Genomic DNA, 24,980 nt, shown 5'->3' with positions numbered 1-24,980 from the left:
TTCTTACCAATAAACCGCAATCTATATTAAATCTAATTTTTACATCTACATCTACCCTATAATTTTGAGTCCATTCTTTACAATAGGCTGTCGATTTCATGACCAACACCAAACTAACCTCTATAGAATTATTAATAGCATATGATTTGCATATATTGTAAGTTAATCACAATTCAAGTCATGGGAACATAGACCTACTTTTTCCAACCTTACATTTAGTCATATATATACACATATTATTTTGGTGTCAAGACTAATCTACATATAATTATGCGAGCGTCGGCTGTAAGCCTCGCATTCCACTTACAAGAAGTGAAGAAGCGACAATCAGATAAGAAAATTTCCCACACGCTCGCTGAAATCGGAGCAAAAGCAATTGGAAGAGAGAAACTGAACATCTACAAGAAACTGAGCAGAAACTGGACAAAGAAATAACTCAAGCAAAAAGAACAAAAACAACAACAAGTTTAAGAAATATAGTTCTAGTTGGGTTTGGGTTTGGGCTTGGGTTTGGGTTTTCCTTCTTGCAAGGGATAAGTTAAGGTTGTTCTGGTAATTGTTCTAGTTGCTTCTTGTTGGTTTTATTCTCTTTATGCATCGCTGCTCCGCTAGGGGCTTCTATTTGAGGGTTATTTACTTCACACGAGTCCAGTAAGAAACTTTAAATTGGGTTCCCTAAGTACTATTCGATGCCAAAACAGACAGTGCAGACAGTGGGAATGCTCACTCCCTCTGTCTTCCCGTCCCTCTTTAAGCACTCTCTGCCTAACTGTCATATCCAAAGACCTAATTGCCCAAATGACAGACGAAAAAAAGTTCCTGCGGCTATTTGAAAGTCTGCCTGCGCTTCTCTTGCTGCTTCTCTCTCCGCTTGCTGCTTTCTGCCGTCTGCTGTCTGCTGTCTGCCTCTGCTGCTGCTGCCTTAGCTTCTTTGCCTGCCTCTGCCACAGCCTCGGCTGCTACTGCTGCCTTAGCTTCTTTCCCTATGCTGTCGCTCAGCTTCTCTCTACCCCTCTCCCTGCGCGCCGCCTTGTCGTCGTCTACAACTCAATTGGTTTTGCCTTTAATAACTATTTCTTCGCCTGTGTCAAATCAGGCGAAAATCGTTTTAAACCATTGACAACAACACGAAGCACACAACAGCAACATGTTGTTGTTGCTGTTGCTGTTGGTGCCACGACAGCAACATGCGGCAACAACAATACGCCCGCTGCACAAGCATTTTGGCCAAACTCGACTGTGTTTAAGAGTTAGAAAGTCAACGTTGCCAACGTTCAAGTTGTTGTCGAAGTAGTTGTAGCTGCTGCTGTTGTTGTTGTTGTCGCAGTCTAGTCGAGTCGAATTCTTTATAACACACCAGCAACAGCAACAGCAACGGCAACGGCAACGGCCACTGCTGAAAACTTTTCGTCGTCGTCGTCTGCTGAATTTTCATGGATTTTCACGAGATTTTATTTGACTGCTCGCTCACTCTCTCTCTCTCTCTCTCTCTCTCTTTCACAGTCTCTCACTCTTGTGGCACTTTTCATTTTTCGGCTGCTGCTGCGGGGCAAAAAATGTTAACACCATGTTGCAGCTAGATATTGCTGTTGCAGTTGTTGTTGTTGCTGCCGCTGCTGCTGCAGTTGCACTCGCACTTGACTCGCATTTAATTTATGTGACTGTTCAAACTGTTGACAAACAACATTACAACATGTTGCAAATTTATGTGGCAAGTTGAGCGCTCTGATGCAACTGCCACATAAATTTAAGCATAGACTTCAGCCAGACTCGAGATGATTCTTTTTATTATTTTCTCTCTTTTTTTCTGTGCATGTCAGTCTATTGGCCCAGTTAATTGCCGCTGCTTCTAACTGGGCCTAACTGCGTGGGCGTGGCGTACGACCAAGGCGTTGCCACGCCCACTCGCAAACTTAATTCGAAATGAGCAACAGTCGAAATAGAATTCTAGGTAATTAGTCAGACACTGGAGTTTCATAATTGTTACAGGTGTATAAGTGGAGCAGGTGATTGATTAAGAGCTATCCTGTATTGCCAATATACTAGATAGTATATGAATTATATATATTAATATATATGTATGTCATAAGCCGTCTGTAAATATTTTCTGCTCGCAATTAGAAAATGTTCAAGTGTTATACTGAACTGTTATACTGTTAATTATACAAACATCAGACAGAGCTTGACTTACAATTACTCTCTAAGCATCTACTTTGTACCACTTGATTGAGTTATTTTGTAACGTAAGCAAGTCAAACAATATGTAATTGCGAATCAACCTCAGAGTTATACAGTAGACGACGTCTATTTTCGAAAATACCCTGTATCTTAGATGACATATGTTACCTAAGCTATAGGGTACTTTCGAGACTATCCGAATTCTACTGGGTAACTCTTAAGTTAGTAAGTTGGTATTCAATGTTTAACAAAAACTGTGGCATGCATTGATGCAATTGTTGTTTCGTTTTACAGGGTATTCTAGTGTATATACCAAGCAACAATACATATTGTTGTCATTTTCGTATATACACCGATATGCTAGTTATATTTACACATGCCACATATTACAGGGTATGTCAAGGAACAAGCTCGTGCTTAATGCCTGCATATCCACCTCATACACAGCTAAAGCCATGCACAGCATTAGAGGGTATAGACGTGTTTGAATATCTCAAGTGCATATCACTGGCATTGCAGAGAGAGACACACAGAGAGGGAGGCAGAGCGATAGAGCGGGAGAGAGAGAGAGAGAGGTGGAGAGTCCATAAATTTGCCAACATATTTCGCTTGGGTCAGCATTAAATGCAAAACAAATTTATCATGAAAGCTGCAGCTGGAGCCGAGTTGCTGCTATTGCTATTGTTGTTGTTGTTGTTGTTGTTGTTGTTGTTGCATGTTCGTTTGGTGGATTTGAATTCTGATTCGGATTTGGGTGTTTTTTGCACGTTGCACGTAGCAAGTTTGCGGCCAGGCTGCGGCGCGGCATGCATTCAATTGGAACGAAGCGATTGCCACAACAATTCGTTATGTTTTCGGCGCCCAAAGAGGAGAGCACTGGCTAACACACACACACACACACACACACACACACACACACACACACAGGCACAGCTGGCCAAGAGCAGTCAAACAGTTAACTGACTGTCGCCGGCATAGACCAACGACAGCAACAAGCAGCTGCAGCGACAACAACAACAATGCATTTTCAATGGCTCCAGCCCCAACTTCAACTCCAGCTCCAACTCCAGCTGCAGCTGCAGGCAAAAGGCGGCGGCTAGGCCAAAATAACCAACATTTTGGGCCGTTGCATTGCAGCATTTTGGCTATATATATATATATATGCATTTTCTTTGCTATTTGTGTAGCTCCATTGTTGCGGCACTCCACACCCTGCTGCAGCTCCCCCTCGGCGCCCCTGGCTGCAGTTCCACTTGAACAGCACGTGGGGTGCGGTCCGTCCAGAGTTCCATTTTACCTCGAGCCGTTGCCAAGTGGCTTGAATTCGCCTCTATCTTTGTCTTTGGCTTTGTCTGCAGTTTGGCCAAATAATATGATTATTAACCATGATTTTGTGGGGGGCGTGTGCCGTGCGATAGCCAACTGGACATGCTTTCCAAAAAAAACAAAACAAAAATGCATTTTTACCAAGCTGGCGTCGCAGACAAAGTGAAAGTTCACTAAATCGAATTGAAGGATTTATGAATTGAAAGGTAATCAAAAGGAAGTTAGGGAGCTTTGGAACTATGTATGCTAATATATGATTTAATAGAAATAAGAATTGGTCAAGGCTCAATTGAAAATATATTGGAAATTGACAAACTTGAATGAAATTGGAAATTGTATTACAATAGGTAGCTACTGCTAGATAGGCGGGAAATTGAGGTTTACAGACATTTGCAAATTATTCGATATTCATTGAAGTTAGTTATCGATGAATAGAAAAGAATTAGAAAATCGGTCTCTTATAGAAATTAGAGATCAAATCATTAACATAAAGATGAGCATGGCTAGCTTTCTATATGTCTCACTATATTCTTGATCAGATTGAAAAAGTCTTTTTATAATCTCCATTAGTTTTCTCTTCTCTCAATTTTCGCCCTCTAACATATCTGCAAAATCACAATAAAACTACTTTCTATAATGTGGGAACTATAAAACCAATTTTCAAACAAATAAACAAACTTGAAGAAACTTAAGATCTGAAATTTGATAAAGTGATAAAGAAACCGAAAAAAAACCACAGAGATCATTAATTTCTCAATTCACAAAAAAAAAAAAAAAAAAAAAAAAAAAAAAAAAAAAATACAAAACTAAATTGATGTAATACTCGTTTTTTTTTCTCATTTGATTGAAAATTTGGAGTTGATCGACGCAACCGCAGAGCAAACAAATTGAGGGCGTGGCCCAATTTGCGTAATCTCTGCTCGGCTTTATAGATGTTGGCCAGCTGAGCAAAACCACAAAAGGTTCACATTTTAATTATAGGTCTGTCTGCCCCGCGACCCTCACACCTGCCAGCAGCTGTTGCTGCTACCGCCACCGCCTCCCCCCTCATTGAGGCAGCAGCAACAACAACAACAAGAGCGGAATGTGTTGCGGGGCGTGTTGAAAGTTATTTTCTTCTTGTCTTCTTGTTGGTTGGCGTTCGGCCAAAAAGAGTCCAGAAAATGAATCAATTAGCTGAATGTGTATTTGATTGGTGGCTCGTTCGATGCCTAACGGCAGGCAGAGATGAGGCTATGTAGTGTGTATCTTTAAGATACAAAGATACTTTACCGCGGCAACAGATTTAGCATCAATTAGGCAGACAAACAACTGTTGCAAAGCCTGAACGATATATTTGAATAAGTTAGTTTATTTGAAATTGATGACAGATTAAGATAGCGTGTATCTATAAGATACATTTGAGTAAATATAGAAGGAGATTGCAAATTATGATACTTTGAGAGTATATTGAATATATATGAGTATATATATCTATAACGTATAAATGTATCTATAGGACACCTAGAAGTGTAAAGAATGTATCTTAAGATACATTAGGAACTTACAGATACTATTCATATCAAAAAGAATTGCAAATATCTGTGATACATAATATATGTATCTATATTCATATACACATATGCATATGATACACGCTGAATCTCCATCGTCATCTTTAAGCTCTTCCTCTTCCTGTCGTCATTAAATTCAATTTGCCATATGGCGCACTAATTGCGTACGCTGCTTATTTGCAGGCACTGTTCAAGCAATTGGCATATATTAAAACGAGCACATTAAAAAGGAAGTTGCATGCGGGCGACGGTTGGGGGCGTGGCAAAATTCGCAAAAAAAAAGAGAGAAAACGAGAAGCATAAAATTGTGTCGCTTGTGTCGCATAAACAACACAAAGGAAAATATTTCAATTTATTGCGAATTGAATTAAATTGAAGCGCATTGAAAAGGCCGCCAAAATAAAAATCCCCAATCAAAAGCGACAGCACGGGCTGCAGTAGAGGGAGGGTGTGTGTGTGTGTGTGCGTTGGCGGCACACTTTGGACGTGCTGTCAATTGAGCTTTAATTGCCATGCGGCTCATTGCGCATACGCCGCGTGAGCCGCAAGCAAAAGAGCCAAGCTCTGCAGCCCTCTCACTCTCTCTCTTTAGCTTGCTGAGAATAAAAGGTGTAAGAGAGAGATATGGATAGAGAGAGCGAAACATATGACAAGTGTCATTTGCTCTGCGCATATTTATGAGCCGCTGACAGCTCAAAGCTTAAGCACAACTGGACTTCACTTCAACTAGAGCTTGGGCTGATGTCGGGCGAATAAGAAGAAGCTGCAACTGCAGCAGAAGTCACGGTTGCTGTTGTAGCTGCAGGCCTGTCAACATGACACAAACTGACCAACGAACGAGCAGAGAGGGGGAGAGGGCTGGGTCGGCGCAACTGACCAAGTATAAGCAGCTGGCTAAGCCAAGTTAATGAGAAATGGGACCAGGCAGCCAAAGCAGCCAAACGCGGCGAACGTGACGCATGGCAACTACAAAGCGCAAATAGGCCGAGACAGAGTGGAAGAAAAGCGTGCAAGAACTTTGCTAATAGGGGCATACCCGACTAAGCAGATACGCTGGAAAGCAAAAGAGTTTTAGCTAAAGATGAGAATTGTATAAAAGCGGAGAAAAAATGTGTTTAGATTGAAAAAGGATAGAGCTGTCAAGCTGTCAAAGTCTAGTTATTTAACTGTTAGTTATTATATTTTGTAGTCGTGAAAGCATTTTTAAGCATACGACTCTCAAACTGTGGTGTAAAAGAAAAGAATGCGTAAAGGGTGGAACGACAGGAGAAATAGCTTTATAAATAGACAGAAATTCAAAGATATTTCATAACTTTATGAGCACAAATGAGCTTAAGGATTTTTACAAAACCAATATACCCTGCTGTATTAACAGAGTGTAAGAGACAAGGGTTGGGGGCATGTGAGCAACAGCAGCAGCAGCCGCCGCCGCCGCCGTAGTCGGTTGTCCAGTTAAAAATTTAACGACAGTTGCTTCTTGTGGCTAATAAAATAAAATGTGAGCCGCCACACAGACTCACACACACAGCTGCACACATACGCACACACACAGCTAAATAAAGACTTGTTACAACAGCGAGCAAATGTTTTTTTCCGGGAAGACATTTGAGCAAATGTTGTTGTTGTTGTTGTTGCTGCCGCTGCTGCCACTGACAAACGCTCAATAAGAGCCACACAGAGCATCATTAAAGCAAAACTAAATAGCCGAGAAGACAAAGAAAGAGGAGCCCAGCTAGGCTAGGCAGGCCGGCAAGAGCGAAAACCCACCCACTCGCAAAACTGGCTGTCAAACTGTGTCTGCGATTTATCTGCATACAGTCAGCGACATTTGACATGCGTTTGTTGTGTTGCATGCAGCGCGGACGAAAAGCAAATCAGATGCTAACTAAGCGAACTGCCAGACAGGCTGACAAACCTGCCAGACAACTGCCAACCGAGAGTATTAGGCATGCAGACAGACAGAGACGGAGTGAGAGCGAGAGAGAGATATGAACACGGTAGCCTTTGCGAATTTTCGTGGCTTTGCATATTTGGTGAAAATCGTTCAATCAAAGTCGAATCGCTGCAGCACGGCAGCAACTGTCAGTAATTTATGCTCATTTGTTTGTTGCATGAATAATTTGAATGCCACTTGAGAGCAGTTTCTCTCGCAGCAGCAGCCAGCATGAAAATTGTGTTTGACCATAAACACGATTTCGATTTATATATATTGTATATTTGATTTGTATGGCGGGTCGAACAAAAGTGAGCCAAATAGATCGTAGAGTTGAAGCTACATGCGAGCTAATAGAGCGCTATGACTGTGAAATTCCCTGAGTGAAGTTAGTAAAACTCTTGACTGGAACCTTTTAATAGTCATAAAGGAAGAGGAAGAGCAGGAGGGGAAGGAGAAAATCCTCTTTAACGTTATTAGTTATATAGTATTAAAATTCTATAGCATTTATCTCTTCTGCTGTTGTATCTATGAAATATTAGTTTTTTAGAATTACTTCAACAAGCTTCCTAACCAATCTGTTAATAAGATGTCGCATAGTACTTAGTAGAGTCATGTCTCTCCCCTATATCATATATCCCCTATATCATATATCTATATCATATATCTAGATGTTGCAGTTATGGTTCCCCTCTATCAATATGATATTATAGTGATAGCTAATTAAGCAAATTATTAACATAAAACCCAAGCATACCCTGTAATTTTTGTAACACATTGTACTAGCACACACTCAGCATAGCCGCTGCTGTCCGAGCCAGACTGACCAATACAGGCAAGTTAAGAGCTGAAGACTTGTTGCTGTTGCCATTGGCCTTTTATGGCAGGAGAGCGGAGTGGAGTGGGGTGGACTGGACTATGGACAGCAGCACAGCAGAGAGAGAGAGAGAGGCACATTAAACAGGCGTCTCTAATGTGCAACAGAGGCAGCAACATGGGGCTGCAACACAAATAGTTTCAAATGCAGCACAAACCAATCAAATTGAACGCATTTTCTCGATGTTGTTGTTGTTGTTGTAGCTGCCTGCTCCATATTGCTGTTGGTCGCATCAAAATAATTGGCTGCCTGCAGCAGCAGCAGCCGCTGCCACTGCCACTTGAAGCAAATCAAACTTGCAAGCCAATTGTTGCATGTCAGTTAGAGTGTTGTTGTTGTTGTTGTCGTTTGTTGTTGTCGCTGGCAACAGTTGCTGCTGCTGCTGCTGCTGCTGACCTGTTCAGTGCAGCTCTCCTTTAATAGTGTGAAAACTACAACTCGATATGGCAGCTGCAATTGTCTAGGCACTTAAAAGGAGCCCCTTTCCTCTTCCCTCTCCCATCTCTACCTCACCACCTCCTTCTCATCCACCTCTCTCTCATCCACCTCTCTCATACTCTTCGTCTGCAATCAAAATAAAGCGCATTGCACGCTGCAAGCCATTGCAGCCAAAAGCCTGAAACGTGCCTGTCGGGCATTTCAACAATTTTGAATAGTTAAAAGACACACACACACACACTTAGGCACATGTGTGTTGCTTATTTATTTATGTGGTTTTTTCTTTTATTTTTTATTTTGCTTGCCTGCAATTCCCTGTAAACAATAACAAAACACATTTGTGACGCGTGATTTTGCATAAGTTGGCATCAACAAAAACTGTCGAAAGGCGACGAGACGCAATGACAAATAAAACATAGAAAATACAAGCAGGCATTTGCATAGATACATGTATATGTATATACGCATGTCTATATATCTACACATAGGTATATAGCATATATGTACATTTCAAGTTCCTCTATCAATCCCAATTTGGTAGCTCTAGCTTGACTAGTCTTTGAGTTCCTTGAGGCTGGATGAAAGAAAACTTATGCAAACTAACTATAAATAGATTTTTTAACAAGATTTTCTATTGGCTTAACAGATTCTATTACATAAACTTCAGTCCTTGTCTACCCTTTCAAACAAACTTCATAGGCTTTCTGTATAGAGTATTTCAAGACCTTCTCACATGCATTGCTTCCAGCTGCCTTTGACTGGCCTACCCTTTCGGCACATTCCTCACACTAGAGGGTATCTCTGGTTTAGGTAGCTCAAAAACCTACTTAAATCACTTCAGCTATTGAATTTAAGCAGCTTTCCTATATTTACAATACATCCAAAAGCTTTTAAGTACCTTTCAGAGAAAACGTTAAACAATTCTCGTCTACCCTTTCACACACACTCCACACACTAGAGGGTATTAGAGCTCATTATAATCATGAACATTATTTAGTTAAGCTCGTATATTCGCAAGTTTTTGTCAGCTTTTTTCTTTACTCGCATATTTTGGCTTATGAAGACATTTTTATGGCCAATTAAGCGGCGGCCACAAAATCATAAATCGCCAAACGAATTCAATTCAAACAGCTTAAAAACTCATTATGCAAATAAGCCAAGCCCCAGCTAAAAATCGCGGCTATAAAAAGCCAGAAGCGAGGGAGCGAGTGCGAGTGAGAAAGAGAGAGAGAGACAGGAAATTAACTGGCTTTTATTTGCATTCAGCTTTTCAGTTTTTTGGCAGATCTCAATCGAAACGTAACCTTTAGCCTGAGCCTTTTGCTTGCAGTTGGGCAATTGTCGCCTGGCCTGGCAAATTGCTTGAACTAATCGACCTGGACTTTATCTAATGGCTAATTGCTGGGTATCTGAGGCGAGCTGTTTGTCGTTGTTTGGCCTGAACTCACCTGATCGCGCGCCAATTGGAACCAGGTCTTGATGATCAGCGCCAGTCGCGTATCGTGATAGTTCTTCGTTGTCTTGACGCTGATGAAAATGTCATCCAGTTCCGTGGTGGGCGGCTGGGGCGTGGCGGTTACCGCACGTTGCGACAGATCGTGCAACAGCTCGCCATTGCGACTGCGCCGCGCCAGCTCCGTGAGCAGCGTTGCTGTGGGTCGTTCGCTGACCTCGATGTCGCTGAAGTTGAAGCTGTGTATGTCCTTGCGTATGATCAGCGAGGGCGTGATGGGCGTGGCCAGCGAAGAGGCCGAGTGTGTGGGTGGCAGCGAGCGGGGCAGCGCGTGTTGGTGTTGTTGTTGTTGTTGTTGTGGCAGCAGCTGCTGCTGCTGTGTGGTCGTTGTGGCAGGTTCATTGCCATCCAGCTGCGACTGCGACTGCGGCAGCTGTGGGATGAGAAAGAGAGAGAGAGAGAGTGGGAAAGAGGGAAGTTTTAGTGTGGGTTCAATGTAAAAGAAGAAGAACAAATATATATATATATGTGTGTATGTGTGTGTGTATATGTTTATGAAGCGCTGCTATTGCCGACAGGCATTTTCACCTGGCAAACAAAAGGCGAACTTCAATCGCAAACAACAATGGCAAACAAATGAGGGGCAGCAGACAGCGAGACAGTGAGACAGTGAGACAGTGAGACAGAGAGACAGAACAAACAACAACAACAATCACAGCGCCATAAATGCTGAGTAAGAGCAAACAACAACAGCAGCAGCAGTCGCAGCCGCAGCAGCAGCAGCCAAACAAAGATCAGCTGCAAGATTGAAGCTTGAGCTTCATTTGGCTGACCCCCCTTCCCCCCTTGCACCTGCCGCGCACCTCTTGTAGCCGAGAGCTCTAGCTCTTGGTTTGATTAATTTCGACTGATAACAGGTTCATTTGCTTTTGTTGTGCGGCAATTCTTCAATTGCTTTTAAAAGCAGAGTTTGCTTCAGCTCTCTTCCTCTTTTACTCTCCCTCTCCCTCCCTGTCTTTTTATTCAACTCTTTTATCTAGACTGTGAGCGCTTGAAAATTGGAAAATCTGGAATCTGATTCAAGTTTTGATTGAAGTGAGCTGATAAAAGGGCATTTCAAGCATTGACCGAGTGGGGTCTAAGAGATCAGGCCGAGAGGGGAAAGTTGACGAATGAACAGAGAAAAGGCTGAGAAGGAGAAGCTTGTTGTCACTTGCCAAGTGTTAATTTGGTCAAACTTTTCCGCTATGCAAATCAACAGGGCGCAGCGGGCACTTCCGTTATACAGCTGTGTATACCCTGTAAATTGCTAAAGCTACACTAAGAGACGTTCGCTATCTTGCTATCTAACTTTGAGAACAAAGAAAACGGTATTTCGATATGTGGATGCAAATCAATAAATATCGAAATCACATCGCTATCGAACAACAAATTTAATATCGTATTTCAATATCTATTTCATTTTCAAACTCTCCATCAATAGCTCGCCTTCTACAGTATCTGGTCGTCTATCAGTTTGTGTTTATATATGCTCTTACAGTTATAGCTCTGTTAATGCTCATTTGCTTGGCTTTTGTGAAACTGAAAATGGAAACATTTCTACTTTAAGCCCTCATCCAGAGCGACGCCTAGGTTCCCCCCTCCCCTCAACCGCTTGTTTTTTATTACAGGGTAAACGGGTCTTCAGCAACTGCTGCTACCGCTGCTGCTGCTGCTGCTGCTGCTGCTGCTGCTGCTGCTGCTGCTGCTGCTGCTTCACACGATATTGTCTGCTTGATAGGGCTAAAGACTTGGCTCATACATTTTTATTGCGGCACGATCGAAAAACGGTGTTCAATATAATGGGCCAACGATCGCAAAGCAAGAATGAGATGGAGCGAGAGGGAGAGGCGAGGGCGAGCTGTAGATGGGGGAGAAAACTCCCAGATAGAGAAGAAACGCGGCTGTTCAGCTACCGCCTAATGAGCCGCAGTCGTCAAAAGAAGCTGCTGACAGGTGGCAACTGCAAATGGCCAGACGAAGCTGATTAAAAGGAGAGCTCAAAATATTAATTAATTTATCTGAGGCCCAAGTCGTGACCCAAGCAGTGAAAGCGAATGGCAAACGAAGCGAAACACAACTAAATTTTCAATCAGGTTAAGTGCAAATCCGGCTAAAAAGCAATTGAGTCAACAACAACAAGTTAAGCAAGGCAGGGTAGCCTTGCATAGATTAGAATGTGAACCAGTTGCAGTTGCAAGAGCAACAACAACAACAGCAACAGCAGCAGCTGCAGCTAGAGCTAATATATGCAAAACAGAAAACGAGCCAGGGGCAGGGCAGAGCAGGGCAGGGCAGGGCAAGCTCAGCTGGTGAATTACTCGAACGTGAGCAGCGACAAATGCAATTGCAGAGAGAGAAACTTGGAGACACGTGTGTCCACAGCTAAGCACATAGACAAACCAACAGTCGAGCACGCCTGCGCACACACGAAATAGCAAAAAAACACAAGACAACAAGATACAAGATACAATATAAAAGAAACACACGCGTTTACAAAAGTGCAGAGCAATGACTAGCAGTTACCCTGTAAATGAGACAAAGCAGTATCTTTAGAAAAGAATGACTGAAGTATAGATCAATAGTATCTACAGCAATGCAAAGCTGACTAAACAAAAAGATAGAAGATGAAAAGTATCTACAGACATCTATGGTATATAAAAGATCAAAAGAGTCTGCAAGATCAAAAGTATCTACAGGTATATATGGTACAATACTAGATCAAAAGTATCTACAGTTATCTATGGTAAAATAAATGTAGATCAAAAGGTTCTACAGTAATCTAGGGTAAATAAAACATCAAAAGTATCTATAGCAATGCAAAGCTAAATAAACAACAAGATACAAGATGAATCTAGGAATCTAGGCAAAAATAAAAGTACAATGACAAAAGTATCTACAGGTATCTATGGTAAATAATAAAAAAAAATGGGGAAAAACTGCTAGTAACATCGATACTTATCGATGCATACAAAAGTCGATATATATCGATCCATACCAAATAATTGCTTTCACAGTGAATAAGGATCAATGGAGCCACAACAATCTAACAAACAAAACTACTTCCATCTGCCTCCCACTTCTACAGGGTATCACAAAGAGCAAGCAACAAGACGCGTCGCGCTGGCGTTTGTTGTCATTGTCCAAAAATCGTATACACACACTCAAATCGTGGCCGAGTGCGATTGTGTAATGCTTCATTATGGGCATGATTAATATGTTTATAAACAATTGCCAAGTCAATTAATAATACAAATGGCCAAAACGCACATAACAATGGCCACAAAAAGGTTGAGAACTGGGAGGGGGCGCTAGATTAATGAACAGCACTGTGAACTGGCAGGTCGCGTTGAGCGTTTAAGTCTTCATTAAACTGCTGCTTGAGCAATATTAAACTGATAGATACAAATCTACGATAAGATACACACAAAAAGGCAAAGGCAGGCAGAGAGACAAAGAGAGGGAGAAAGGGATAGAGAGAGACCATATAAAGGAGCTGCGCAGCTCACTCAATTAAGTAAAAACCCGACCACCAAAGACCAGCAGCAGCATCCACTCAGCTACTCAGCTGCTCAGCTGTAGATACAAAGATACGCAGATACAACAATGTATCTGCGCATCTTACAGATACATTTCAGCTGGCAACTTTTATCAGGCGCTTGTTCGCCGGCTTAGTGTCGTCAACGTTTCGGCTGCTCAACACAAAACTGAGCAACTGATTATGATATGCTGGGCCAGAGAGAGGGAGCAGCAGAGCTGGAGCAGCGGGCGAAGAAGTAGGAAGCAGATACAGAAGAGAAGAAGCTGCAGTAAGTGATGGAGTTGAGGCAGCAGCTGCAGTCAGCCAGCGGCACCTGCGCAGCCAGAACAGGAATCAAAAAAACTTTGGGAGCCTTGCCAAATATACCCTGCAGGTGTTGTAGTGCAAAAGGGTATATATATAGGGTATGCAACCAAAATATTTGACTAGATTATGTGAATAGAGCTAAACATGTCTTTTCTGTTTAATTGATTAGAACTTGTGGTCATAATTCCCTTTGAAAAACCAGACCAAATTGTAGTTCACAATTCGAATTCAACTAAGAAAACAGCAACTATATTATTAATTTTCATAGACTAGTTCAATGCAAGCTCAGCAGTTCATGGACGCAGAGTGTGAAGTGAATTGAGCAACTCAGTAGAGTCTAGTCTAGTTGGGTGTATCCAAACTATCAATATCAAGTTTGACTTTCGATAGACAGCTGAATTTCGATAATTATGGAGGTTATCCATATGATAGATAGATAGAGCACAAGCCTTAGTCCATGCTACAGCTGGTAGTTGCTATGTATAGGGTATATGCTAATCGTGCACTCTCTCTCTTGTCAAGAACCCTTTTCACTTTGTTTGGCCTTTGTTGTAGCCATTTTTTGGTTTCCTTTTTTCTGCGTGTTTTGCTGCCTGTTGATTTGCATGCAAAGCAGTCATGAGTGTTTGTTACGTGTTGCAATTGTTGTTCATTTGCTTGATGGTGTTGTTGCTGCTGTTGTTGTTGCTGCTGTTGTTGTTGCTGTTGTTGTAGCTGTTGTTGTAGCTTAGTTAGACATGCTCATAGCGCACCACACGAATCAATCAAAAACCACACGGCGCACACTTTAAACAAATTCGCATAAACAAATTCATTTATCGATCGACAATGGATATTTATATATATTCATATGTAAATGCATATATATATATATTTATATTCGTGATGATTTATGCATTAGCAACACGCGACATTTGGCTGAGTGGAGGTCAACTGCTGGCTGGACAGTGGACAATGCTCAGCTTTTGATTGGACTGCAGCAAGCCGAAAAGCCCAGCCCAAGTTCCAAGAATGAAAAACAAAATTGAAAAAAAAAACTTGCGCAACTTTTGGCAAAACGAAAAAAAAAAGAAAAAAATTAAATAAAAGAATTAAGTTTTGCAAAGCAATGCAAAAGCTGGACACAAGTCACAGACCTCAACGAGCAACGACTTCAATTGAAAGACAGCAACAACAAGAACAACAACAGCATAAACAACAGCAACATTAATAAAGTCCAATTCAGCATTTGTATGTACATATGTATATATGTTTATATATAAGTATGACTCGTCTTCTATATGAAGCACATTCCAAGTATTCTACATGCCACACATTGCCGGCCCCTTTTTCCGGTTAGCCAACACAGCAACAATAACAACTAACAGCAGAAAAAGGAAACGAAACTCATAAAAAGTTTTTAATTATTTCTGGCCGCAAATTCATTTTAGAACTAACTAAAATCTAGCTAAACTTGGCTTAGCAGCTGTATTCAACTATTTGCCAAACTTCAACAAGCAATTGAATTAATTCCATTAAACTTTAGCAGAAGCAGAAAGAGAAGACGAAGAAACAGAAGCAACAACAGCAAAGTGAAATAGATATAAATAATAAATAATTCTGTGCATTTGCACACGCTGCGATTTCTAATGAAGTCAGCGGCAAAAGCGGCCAAACTTCCGGCCTAAAAAAAGCTTTAAAAAAAAAATGTAGAAACAGACTGCAAAAAATAGACAACAAAATGGAGTGTGTCTAAAATTTGCGCACATACATAAAATGGGTTCACTTAGACAAAATTTTGAAATTCTTAGATATATTCATATTAGTACTTTAAGCTCTTAAAATTGCAAATAATGGCAATGAATTTAGCGATTCACCTTGATTCACCTAATGATCAGAGGTTGAAATTGTATAAAAAATATATTGCCACAATAATAATTCTACCAAGCTTTTTTTTATAAAATATCATCTATAAATCTATTATTAATTCTTATTAGCATTAAATAGACTATAACTAAAATCTAAAAACACTTTTAATGTATTTACAGATATTGCGACAACACTTGCATAAACACATCAGATTTTAGTTTTAGAGAAGAAATAAAAGAAGAACGAAAAGATACAATAAAACAGGAAAACGATCCTATTTCGGTAAGTTTGAACAATTATAATACAAACGAAATATTTTTGAAAGAAATGCTCGATATTCATATTTAAAAATAAATAGATAATTTTCTCTGACTATAGTGCTATAATAGAATAGTTTTTGCTTCATAAAAATACATTTCTATCCATATATATGTAATATAGATATAGATAACAAGCTTGAGCATTCTCAAACATAGATTGTAGGAATCGTAAATGGGTAGCGATATCTCTCTGCTCTTCCAGCTTAAGAAATCGGTTTCTTATAACAACAAAAACAACATTATATATGCGCACACACACATATATATGTATATATTTATGTTTATAAATAGGCTAGTCCAGTGGAAGCCGATTCTAGTTGGATCAGAGGGAATTGCAGCCAAGACGTAGAACTTTTGTAATATTAGCGCAGAATATTTTATTACACAGAAATTTATGCAAAACTGCAGCAGAAATAAAAACAAAAACAAAAGCGAAAAGAAAACAATAAAAACTGAGTCAGAAATCAGAAATGCAAGGAAAAGATAGAGGAAGAGGGGTGGGGGGTGGCTTGCACTGAAAGCTTTGGCGACGCGTTGCCGACGGCGAATAAAAAAACGCAACGCCGAAAAAAAAACTGTTTTATATGCAAGGCAAAGGCAACGCAGCAGCTGAAGAAGAAAAAGAAGCAGAGGATATTGGCAAGGGCGCAAAAAAGGTTTAAGAGCAGAGCGAAGAGCGGAGCCGAAGATGACTTGGCTAGCAGGCTGAAGTGGGAGAGGAGCGCATGCGCAGCTGCAAACGTCGCCGGCGTTGATTTATGAAAGTGCACGAAACGGGACAGAGAGCGAGGGTGAGAGAGAGAGAGAGAGAGAGAGAGTAGAGGAGTCTGACGATGGAGCCGGCGGTAAGGAGACATGCAAATGCGAACCCGGGATGGGCTGGCAGAAGGGGGGTTTATGGGCAAAGACAACAATTTACGAGCTCCCTTTTGTGTACGTGTGTGTATGTGGGCGGATGTGTATGTGCGTGCGTGTGTGTGTCACTGCAACAGCAGCACCCACGCAATGATCTCGCTGTGGCACAACTCACTTGCAGGCCCGGATATCCGTAGGCGCTCTGATAGAGCAGCAGTGTCATATAGACGACGGCAACGGCGAGTGTCATCGCTTGCAGGATTCGTTTGTAACGTTGCGGCAGCGAGACAACAGTCAGGCTCATCATATGCTAGCGTCCTCTACGCGAACATCGATCATGCGATCGAATCGAATAAACGATAAGCAATTCGTTAACCGTAAACACTGCACTCGAGTTTATTTAATTTTATTATATTTCTATCGAGTTTATTTTAATTAGAGAAACCAGCTAGGTTTTATTCTGCACTTGTGAAATTTTTGTAACGTTTGCGTATTTCACGTAAAACTCACGTATTATGCAAGCCACACGCGCGCGTACGTCTTGCTTGGGGCGAGTTTGCTGGGCAACTGATGTACTGCGCTCGGCTTGGCTTTCCAGCGAACAGCGTAAACAAAACAAACGCAGCAAAACCTGCAAGACCACTCTGAGCGCTGAGCACGATTGAGTGATAGAGAGCGAGAGAGAAAGAGCGTGATTTGATCCAATTGGAAGCGCTGTGCTCATGCTGTTGTGCAACAGAGATGGAGCAATACAGCGAGCGCTCACAGTTTTCCAATGGGAGCACGAAAACGAGAGAGCGGCGTTCTTTCGGCCGGTCGTTCGTTGACTGGTTAGTTCCGCCTCGGCATGTGCCACAGTAGCTGCCGAAGGCGATGATCGTCGAGTGTAACTCGACGTGCTCAGCTCGTGGGCGTTAGCGCTGCTGCACTCTCTCTCTCTCTCTCTGCCGCTGTCTCTGCGTCTGTCTCTGCGTCTGCCTCTGCGCCTGCCTCTGCCTCTGCCTATCTCTCTTGCGGCGTATGTTATCCTGCTTGGCACGTCCTTGCACGCGACTTGCAGCTATAAACAACAGCGACGCGGAGCATATCTATTTTTGCCGACTCTCTCGTGCCCTCGGTCGTCCCCTCAGTCGCTGCAGCCGACGACAATTCCATTAAAAGTTGTTCGTTGTCACTTTGCGTTCTTTTATCTGCGTCGCATGTTGTGCGATCGCATTTTTATTGTCGCCATTGTTTTGGGTCTCTGTCGCTGTTGCAGTCGCCGTCGCCGACGCAGTCGCACTCACTGCCCACACACACACACACACTTGCAGCCATGCAAACTTCGTTCGTACCGTTTTTGTCGCTTTTCTTCACTTGACAATGCTTTGCATGGCTCCTTCTCTGCCTCTCTCTAGTCTCTCTGCTTTGGCTGTCATATTCCATGTTTGTGGCGGCGACAAAAGCTCTTGCGGCTCTTGCTGCCAACGCTGACGCTGACTGCGCTGCTCGCACAATCAGCAACTCGGCATCTTGTTCGCTGTCCTTTTGTGCGCCTTTCGCCTGAATTGCATTTAAAGAGGCGCAAGCCGCGCTGCTCCGCTGCCTCGCCCCTCTGCCCAGCCTTCTCCATCTCTCGTGCTGCCCCTGGCCCTGCGGCTAACCTTGTTCTGCCAACTGGAGAAAAAAAGACATCGTCTACCATCGTCCGACCGCTCGCTCACTCTCCCCAATGCCTGTGTTAACCAGGCTCGTTGCTCCGCATGCTTCATTTTTAATGTGCAATTTTTAATACCCTGTGCAAGTAGAAATATTGAAGGGGTAGCACGGTATGCTAGTGTAGTAAATGCGAATCAGTATTCATATAAATATTTTTCTCTCTATTTAGAATGAATTGTTATATGTTATAGATAGCTTCTCTTATCCGTAAAGTCCTTATATACATTCAATAACATATCGGTAAATATAAATAAAAGGCATGCTCAATTTGAAGGTGTGGCTGCCTCTGTTGATGTGGGACAATGTTTATAAGTAGAAGAAGAAGATGAAAACTAAGCAAATCTGTACTGGAGAACACCTAACGGCTAATTATAGGATATCTTGCAGTCGTCATTTACCTAGTGACTAACAGCGCAACTTGAGCAATGTTTGTGTGTATCTGCGGTCTTTCTATGAGTGTGTGTGTGTGTGTATGTTTGCATAGCTGCTGTGGTTGGGAGGGCATGTGCCACTGCCTCGACGTTGAACTGAGTGGAGTAGAGTGGAGTAGAGTGGAGTGGATTGCAGTTCCTAGTCCTCCTGGCCAAGGCATAGCCGCGTTTTATCGCGCTGGCCTGAACCTTGTTAGGATTGTAAAATGTAAACCGAAGGCGTTGGTTGATCTCCAGCCCCTGCCCCTGCTCCTGCCCTTTGCCAACGTCTGGCTGCTCTGTTATTTTCTCCTAGCTGATCTGGTTGCCAGTTTTCAGCTTTGCGTTGCACTTCAGTTGGCGCTGCGACGCTCGACTGGCACACGCTGCAGCTGGCTGCTTAATCGAAAACGTTCGCCCTGGGGCAGCCACAGCGAGTGGGTGGCAGTCGCAGCGGGGCCATGGGGCGAGGGGACCAGCGAGTCAACGACTGTGCGCGTGCGCCAAAGCATTCGACGTGTTCATTTCTTTCTTTGGGTTGCCTCAGTTTTCGCTGTGCATAGGCAAAAATGATGCCCGGTAGTCATGCAACAGCACGAAATGCGGCAAGCTGGCCTGGCTTGTGGCAAGCAATTGTTGCCAGACATATTTTTTGAGTGCCTGTCTAACGGACTGACTGGAGAGCAGCTGGGGCTGCGGTCTGATTGACTGCAAATCCTGATTGATTGACTGGCAAACTATGGAGTAACTAGTATAGATGCTTGAGAATCGCAAAGAAGGGAAGGGCAGACACAGCTTCAAGCAGCGAGTTTCACTGCTTCTCTGACAGACATACCGACTGCCTGACTAAGCAACCCGTCTGATTCGTATGGGCAACCCCCAAGCGTGCCACACAACTCGGCCAGAGTCACATTCATCAGTTTGATCTACCGGAGCGGAACGTGTTTCCTTTTCCATATTTGATGCGCATATTGATGGCCACTGACACTAAGCAGCCGTGAGATTAATGGCCGCCGAATTAGTCAGTGTCAAGATATTTAGTGGAACAATTGAACTGTGCCACAGTTTCAGCCTCGGCCCCAGTCTCAACTCCAGCTGATGGGAAAGACAGCGACTGGGGCAAGGCCTGTTTAACGTATGCAGCACGTCGCCCACTGGCCATTAGGCAGACTCTTAAAGTCTCAAATGTACGTAAATTACACGTGTTTCAGTCAATTGCCGGTACAAGTTTATCGAGGGCCTGCATTGGAGGCGCAATCAAAATTAATTTCAACATTGTATTCCCATCGATAACATCGATCAATAACTGTCAACACGACGCACGGTGCGCTACACAGGGAGCATATCGATTTGCGAGAGTTGTTTTGAGGTGCTTCAGGATATTTAAATGGTATTATTGATTCATACATTCAGAATCACTGGGAATATTAGGAGCTATTGAGCATATGTAGAAGGCTCGTATGTTTTAAAAGTCTTGAAAATCTCTGAAAGTAGCAGAAGAGATAAACTCAAGCAATACTAACCTAAGATTTCTATTAGAGATTCACATAAAAAAGTAAATAATCCTTAATCCTTAATCTAATCTGAATTTGGGCATTGGGAAGCCCTAGAGAATCGTATAGAAAAGCAGTAGAACTTGCATTTAACTGCAATTTTTGAGATGTATAAATGAAAAGCGAAAAGAGAAACGAAGCAAATGCAATTAATTACTAATCTGCATTACAAGGTGTTTTTTTTTTTACTATCGCCTCTACTGCGTTTGAAGCGCATTCTTAGTTCGACTCGAACAATACTTTTGCTGTTTTGATGCTGCTCCCATATATGAATCTCGTTTCACCGTCTTATTTTTGTAACAGTTTTTCGATTTGAGATTTTTGTTCGATTTGAGCATGAAAAAGACGTAGCAGAGGAGACCACCTGGCGTTCGCGGAGGCTAATTGCATTGAAGGCAACTCTCAGGCACAAAGAAATGCTGCCAGGTGATGATATCAGCATGATCAAGCACTTAAATAAGTACAAATAATGGAATAGCCCCCTCCACCGGCCTTCTGCCCCCACCCTAGGCACTCTTCCCCTGCTCGCTTTGGCGCTTTGGTAGAGTTTACAATTTGTTGATTCAACGCGGCATGAAATCGCTTTTCAACTTTTGTTGAACTTTAATTAAACGATTTTTAGGTCTCTACCCATCCCTCTCTCTCTCTCTCTCTCTCTCTCTCTCTCTCTCTCGCTCTCTCGCTCGTACTCCCTCTATAACTCTTATTGGGGCTTATAGTCTGCCTAACTTAAATTACATTTAAGCGGATTAATTTTAAGTTTCGATTTGTCTAGTTTCTGGGTTTCTCTCGTCTTTTTTGTCTTGGTTTGTCAGCGGCTTTTGAAAGGTCATTAAATGTGGCTAGCTAATTTGTTGGCCAAATACTGGACTACAAACTACGCACAATTCTTTCCCTTCTCTGTTCGGCTATTTCCCAAAAAATACAAAAATAAACCTAATTTTTTCAATTTACCAAAGCAATTAACAACAAATTTTATTGGCTTTTAAGTTGTGCAAACACTTCGGCGCTGCACAATAAAATCTATCTGTGAGATACACAGCAACAACAACAACAGCAGCACACAGGCTTTGCCGCTATTGATCAAGTGTTTGACAACTCTTCAAGATGTGTTTTGTATACCCTATACACGCATGTCATTGAGATGGGAATAAAATGGTTTTTAGTTTGTGTTTGTAACAGATGGCGGTATATGATATATATAATGAAAATTCCAGTGCACAAAACAAATTAAAATACATAGAACTATAAACTAACTCAGCTGTTTACGTCATCATCATCTATATGAATATATAAATATATATGAAAATGATATGATACTAAATATACTGTATCGTATCATACTAAACTCCTTTTACATTCTGCATGCAATGATTTGTATGACGATAGATCCATTGCTCCTCTCAGAAAAACTCCTATATAGTACGAACTGATCATACATTTTTCTACCCTTCCATTTACATAAGTTTCTTCATTTTTAATATAAGCATTCATATGAGTGATATATGTATATCTATAGTTAAATAAAACGCTTGCCATGTCTCACAACAGTATATCATTATACCATATAATTTACCATAGAACTTGTCTGCCTTTACTCACATTCCTTCAATCGACTACGTAGCATCTTCTAGTCGTCCATTGCTCATCTATTGCATTTCTAATGCTCTTACCTGCGCACTGCATGTAAGTATTTGAGCATTTCTTTAGAAACTGCGCAGCGAACCAGTTTGTTGTAGGCAAACACACACTCTCTCCCTCTCTCTCTCACTCTCTCTAGCTTCTCTCTTTTCATCTTTATAGCCCGCTGTTTGATTATGTGTTTCATTAATTAACAAAGCGAAGCTGGCTCTTGAAGAGTCTAACTAACGCCGCATAGTAGATGCGATTCGATATGTCTGATTGTCTGGTTATATGCATCGTCCACACACAGCGTGTCAGCTCTGCCCCTCTCTTTCACTCTATGCCTATCGCTATCTCTGTTCAATATTTTATTTATATTTTTCTTTTTGCGAGCTTCAAAGAGGAGGCATGTGTAAATCTTTGGAGATTGAGGCTCGCTGCACCGTAGGTGCCAGCTTGCATGTTATGTTACCGACTTGCCGACTACCGAAATCCTACAGTCGTCTCCGCTGGGAGCCAGGAAGACTCTCAGCCCGACTGGCTCACAATGTGCCATAAATTTATGAGACTAGTAAATGGTAGTCGTACTATCTGTGGTTACGACTCCAGCGCCGCGACGGAGGGGCCAGCTAGCTACATTATGTTGCCTTTGTTTCTGGTGCACATTACATGACATTGGGAGTTATATTGCAAGCGTATGCATGCCATTTAAAAGCAGATAAATAAACTTAATGCCAACTCGAACGCAGCCAGGAAAGAGGAAAACCCAACCGGGGACAACCTGTCAGACACGCAGACCGCAAAGTGTCGTCTATATATGAACATACATGTACATACATGTTTATATATAAATATATATATATTAGTATATATAGATATGTTTCTGTGGTTGTTAGTCGACATCCCGTTGAGCAGCTGATACTTGAGGGCTTTAAACATGTCAGGAATTTGGCTAGCCAAGCATCCTATAAACGGGTATGCATCCCAGATGCCAGGCAAAGCTTTGAATATAGGGAAATATTGCAGAGAACTGGGCACAGCTGGAGTAGCTATAGTTTGTCTTAAGAATGCAAGTAATGGAAACTATAACTATATATATTAAATAACAATCTTTGCTATATAGTTAATAAAAAACAAAATCCCGCTACTTTAAATTACTTTAAATCGACTTGTTTGGGCCAATTTCAGCAACTTCTTTAGTTTCACCACATTCCTACTCCCATCGTTTTGTCCAAGTATTTGTTAGAAGTTGCTCCAAATCTTGTGTTGCGTGCCGTAAACAATCATTTAAGAGGTCTTTGATTTTGTTTATCCTCGACTATAGAGCGCGTCTGAGAGGAAGCTATAAATAACAATTAATTGTATTATTAAACTAATTCGAATGAAGACGAAAGGCCGTCAGTCATGCAACAATAAATTTTGATACAACCTCCTCTCCCTTCCTCTCTCTCACTCTCTCTCTCTCTCAAACTTTGACTTTGGTCAGCTAATTTACATTTTTTGCTGGTTTTTAAGACAGAGACTTGGGTAAAAGTTCGTTGTGCGAATATCGCTTCTAAAATTGTGCCTTCGGGCTGCCAGGCAACGGAGCCAGGACTCCTTGCAATCAATTATTGGAATCAAAGTCAATGATCAGCAAGGAGCTGCCGCTGCCGCTGTCGCTGTCGCTGCCACCGCCTGAACACGCAATGCCCCAAAGTGGGGCGCGAAACTTTCATCCAAGATGCAAATAATGACAACAATTAGGCAGGAAAAAAATCGTATTTCATTGCGTGCTTGCGATGCAAGAAGCTGAAGTCGGGAGTAACTAAATAAAGTTGAATGAGAAAGTTTGATCAAATTATGCTATTAGATCTATATCATATCATATCCGTTATACAACAAATATAAGTACTCCTTCAATGACCTTTTCGTTCAGTAGTAATTGATTTGAATTTAATAATGTTTCGTATGCCACTTTAATAAAAGCATTCATTCTCCTCCGAAATTTTGAATGGTATTCAAAATGAATGGCTTGACATAGTTAACGTCGGTGTAGACGCCCGGATATTTTGCGCTAGCACAGCCAATGCCAAAGGAGACAATGCCACAAAGCTGTTTATGTCCTGAGGCATCCTTGTAGACAAACGGACCGCCCGAATCGAAGGTGCACGCGTCCTTCTTTCCCAAAAGGCTGGCACAAAACATGCTATTGGTTATCTCAACTGCAAATTGCGAGGTGGAAATTAAGATAAGCTAAATCAAATAAGGTAATTGCTGGGAGCTGAACTCACTAGAGGGCTGGTAGACTTGCTTGCACTTCTTCTTCTTGATAACGGGCACACTAACAGATCTTAAGGTTTGCTGCGCATGGGTGCCATCAGGATCAGTTAGACCCCAACCGGAGACAGTGAGAACCATACTCGGTAACAATTTAGTTTTGCACAGTTCGATTTTTTTAATATTTTTGCCCACCAACGGTGCGGCTAGAAGCAACACAGCCACATCCATATTCATTCTGAACTGATCAAAAGCAGAGGGTATTACATAGTCTTTCACGTCAATTGTGGGACCATCGTCGTTTAGATTAGAGACGCCACCCTTGACAACCCACAGTGACGTCTTGGTGCGACCAAGAAAACAATGAGCAGCGCTCAGAACAATACGCTCCCTCACTAGAGAGCCCCCACACACAAAGCTGCCTTCATAATGCAGCGAAACAATAAATCCACCGACTTTTTCAACCGTTGTTACTTCGCCACCGATTACACGCTGTACTGCAGGTGGCATCACAAGATTTCTCAAATTTGAAAATTCCTCAGGCTTGACCTGAACCTCGGTCTGAGGCGGAGCATCAGCCCGAACCTCACACTCAGGACTCAGGCCAAGTTGAATTAGTGTAAAGTATATCACGAATACCACCCGCATTGAAAGTAACTAATAAACTAAGTTCACGAAAGACTTTTTAGATAGATGGATATGTTATTCTTACATAAACTGTATCGAATGACCACCCCGAACCGATTCGAAACAGTTGAGTTGCAACTTAG

At 42.0% G+C, this 24,980-nt stretch overlaps 2 protein-coding genes across 2 annotated transcripts in view; both read right to left on the bottom strand.

The window, feature by feature from the left end:
* The window catches only part of fng (Fringe glycosyltransferase), a 31,789-nt gene extending 14,533 nt beyond the window's left edge, over window positions 1–17,256 (bottom strand). The window contains exons 1-2 of the mRNA XM_018008719.2: window positions 16,843–17,256; window positions 9,754–10,191 (exon numbers count right to left, since the gene is read on the bottom strand). Coding sequence (XP_017864208.1) covers window positions 9,754–10,191; window positions 16,843–16,974 — 570 coding nt within the window. The 5' untranslated portion in view covers window positions 16,975–17,256. The remainder of the gene's footprint in view (window positions 1–9,753; window positions 10,192–16,842) is intronic.
* Window positions 17,257–23,853: 6,597 nt separating this feature from the next.
* On the bottom strand, window positions 23,854–24,880 carry Sems (Seminase). Its single transcript, XM_018008988.2, has 2 exons — window positions 24,225–24,880; window positions 23,854–24,155 (listed from the first exon to the last, which is right to left on the bottom strand). Exons 1-2 carry the CDS (start codon window positions 24,856–24,858, stop codon window positions 23,923–23,925), a joined length of 867 nt encoding a protein of 288 aa, XP_017864477.1. The 5' UTR covers window positions 24,859–24,880; the 3' UTR covers window positions 23,854–23,922.
* Window positions 24,881–24,980: the final 100 nt, after the last annotated feature.

Source organism: Drosophila arizonae, chromosome 4 (assembly GCF_054131065.1).
Source record: "Drosophila arizonae isolate 15081-1271.41 chromosome 4, UAZ_ARI_1.0, whole genome shotgun sequence".
In the NCBI taxonomy this organism is placed as follows: Eukaryota; Metazoa; Arthropoda; class Insecta; order Diptera; family Drosophilidae; genus Drosophila; species Drosophila arizonae.
Note: the sequence above shows the minus strand (reverse complement) of the source record. Positions and strands in the feature narration are given on the sequence as shown.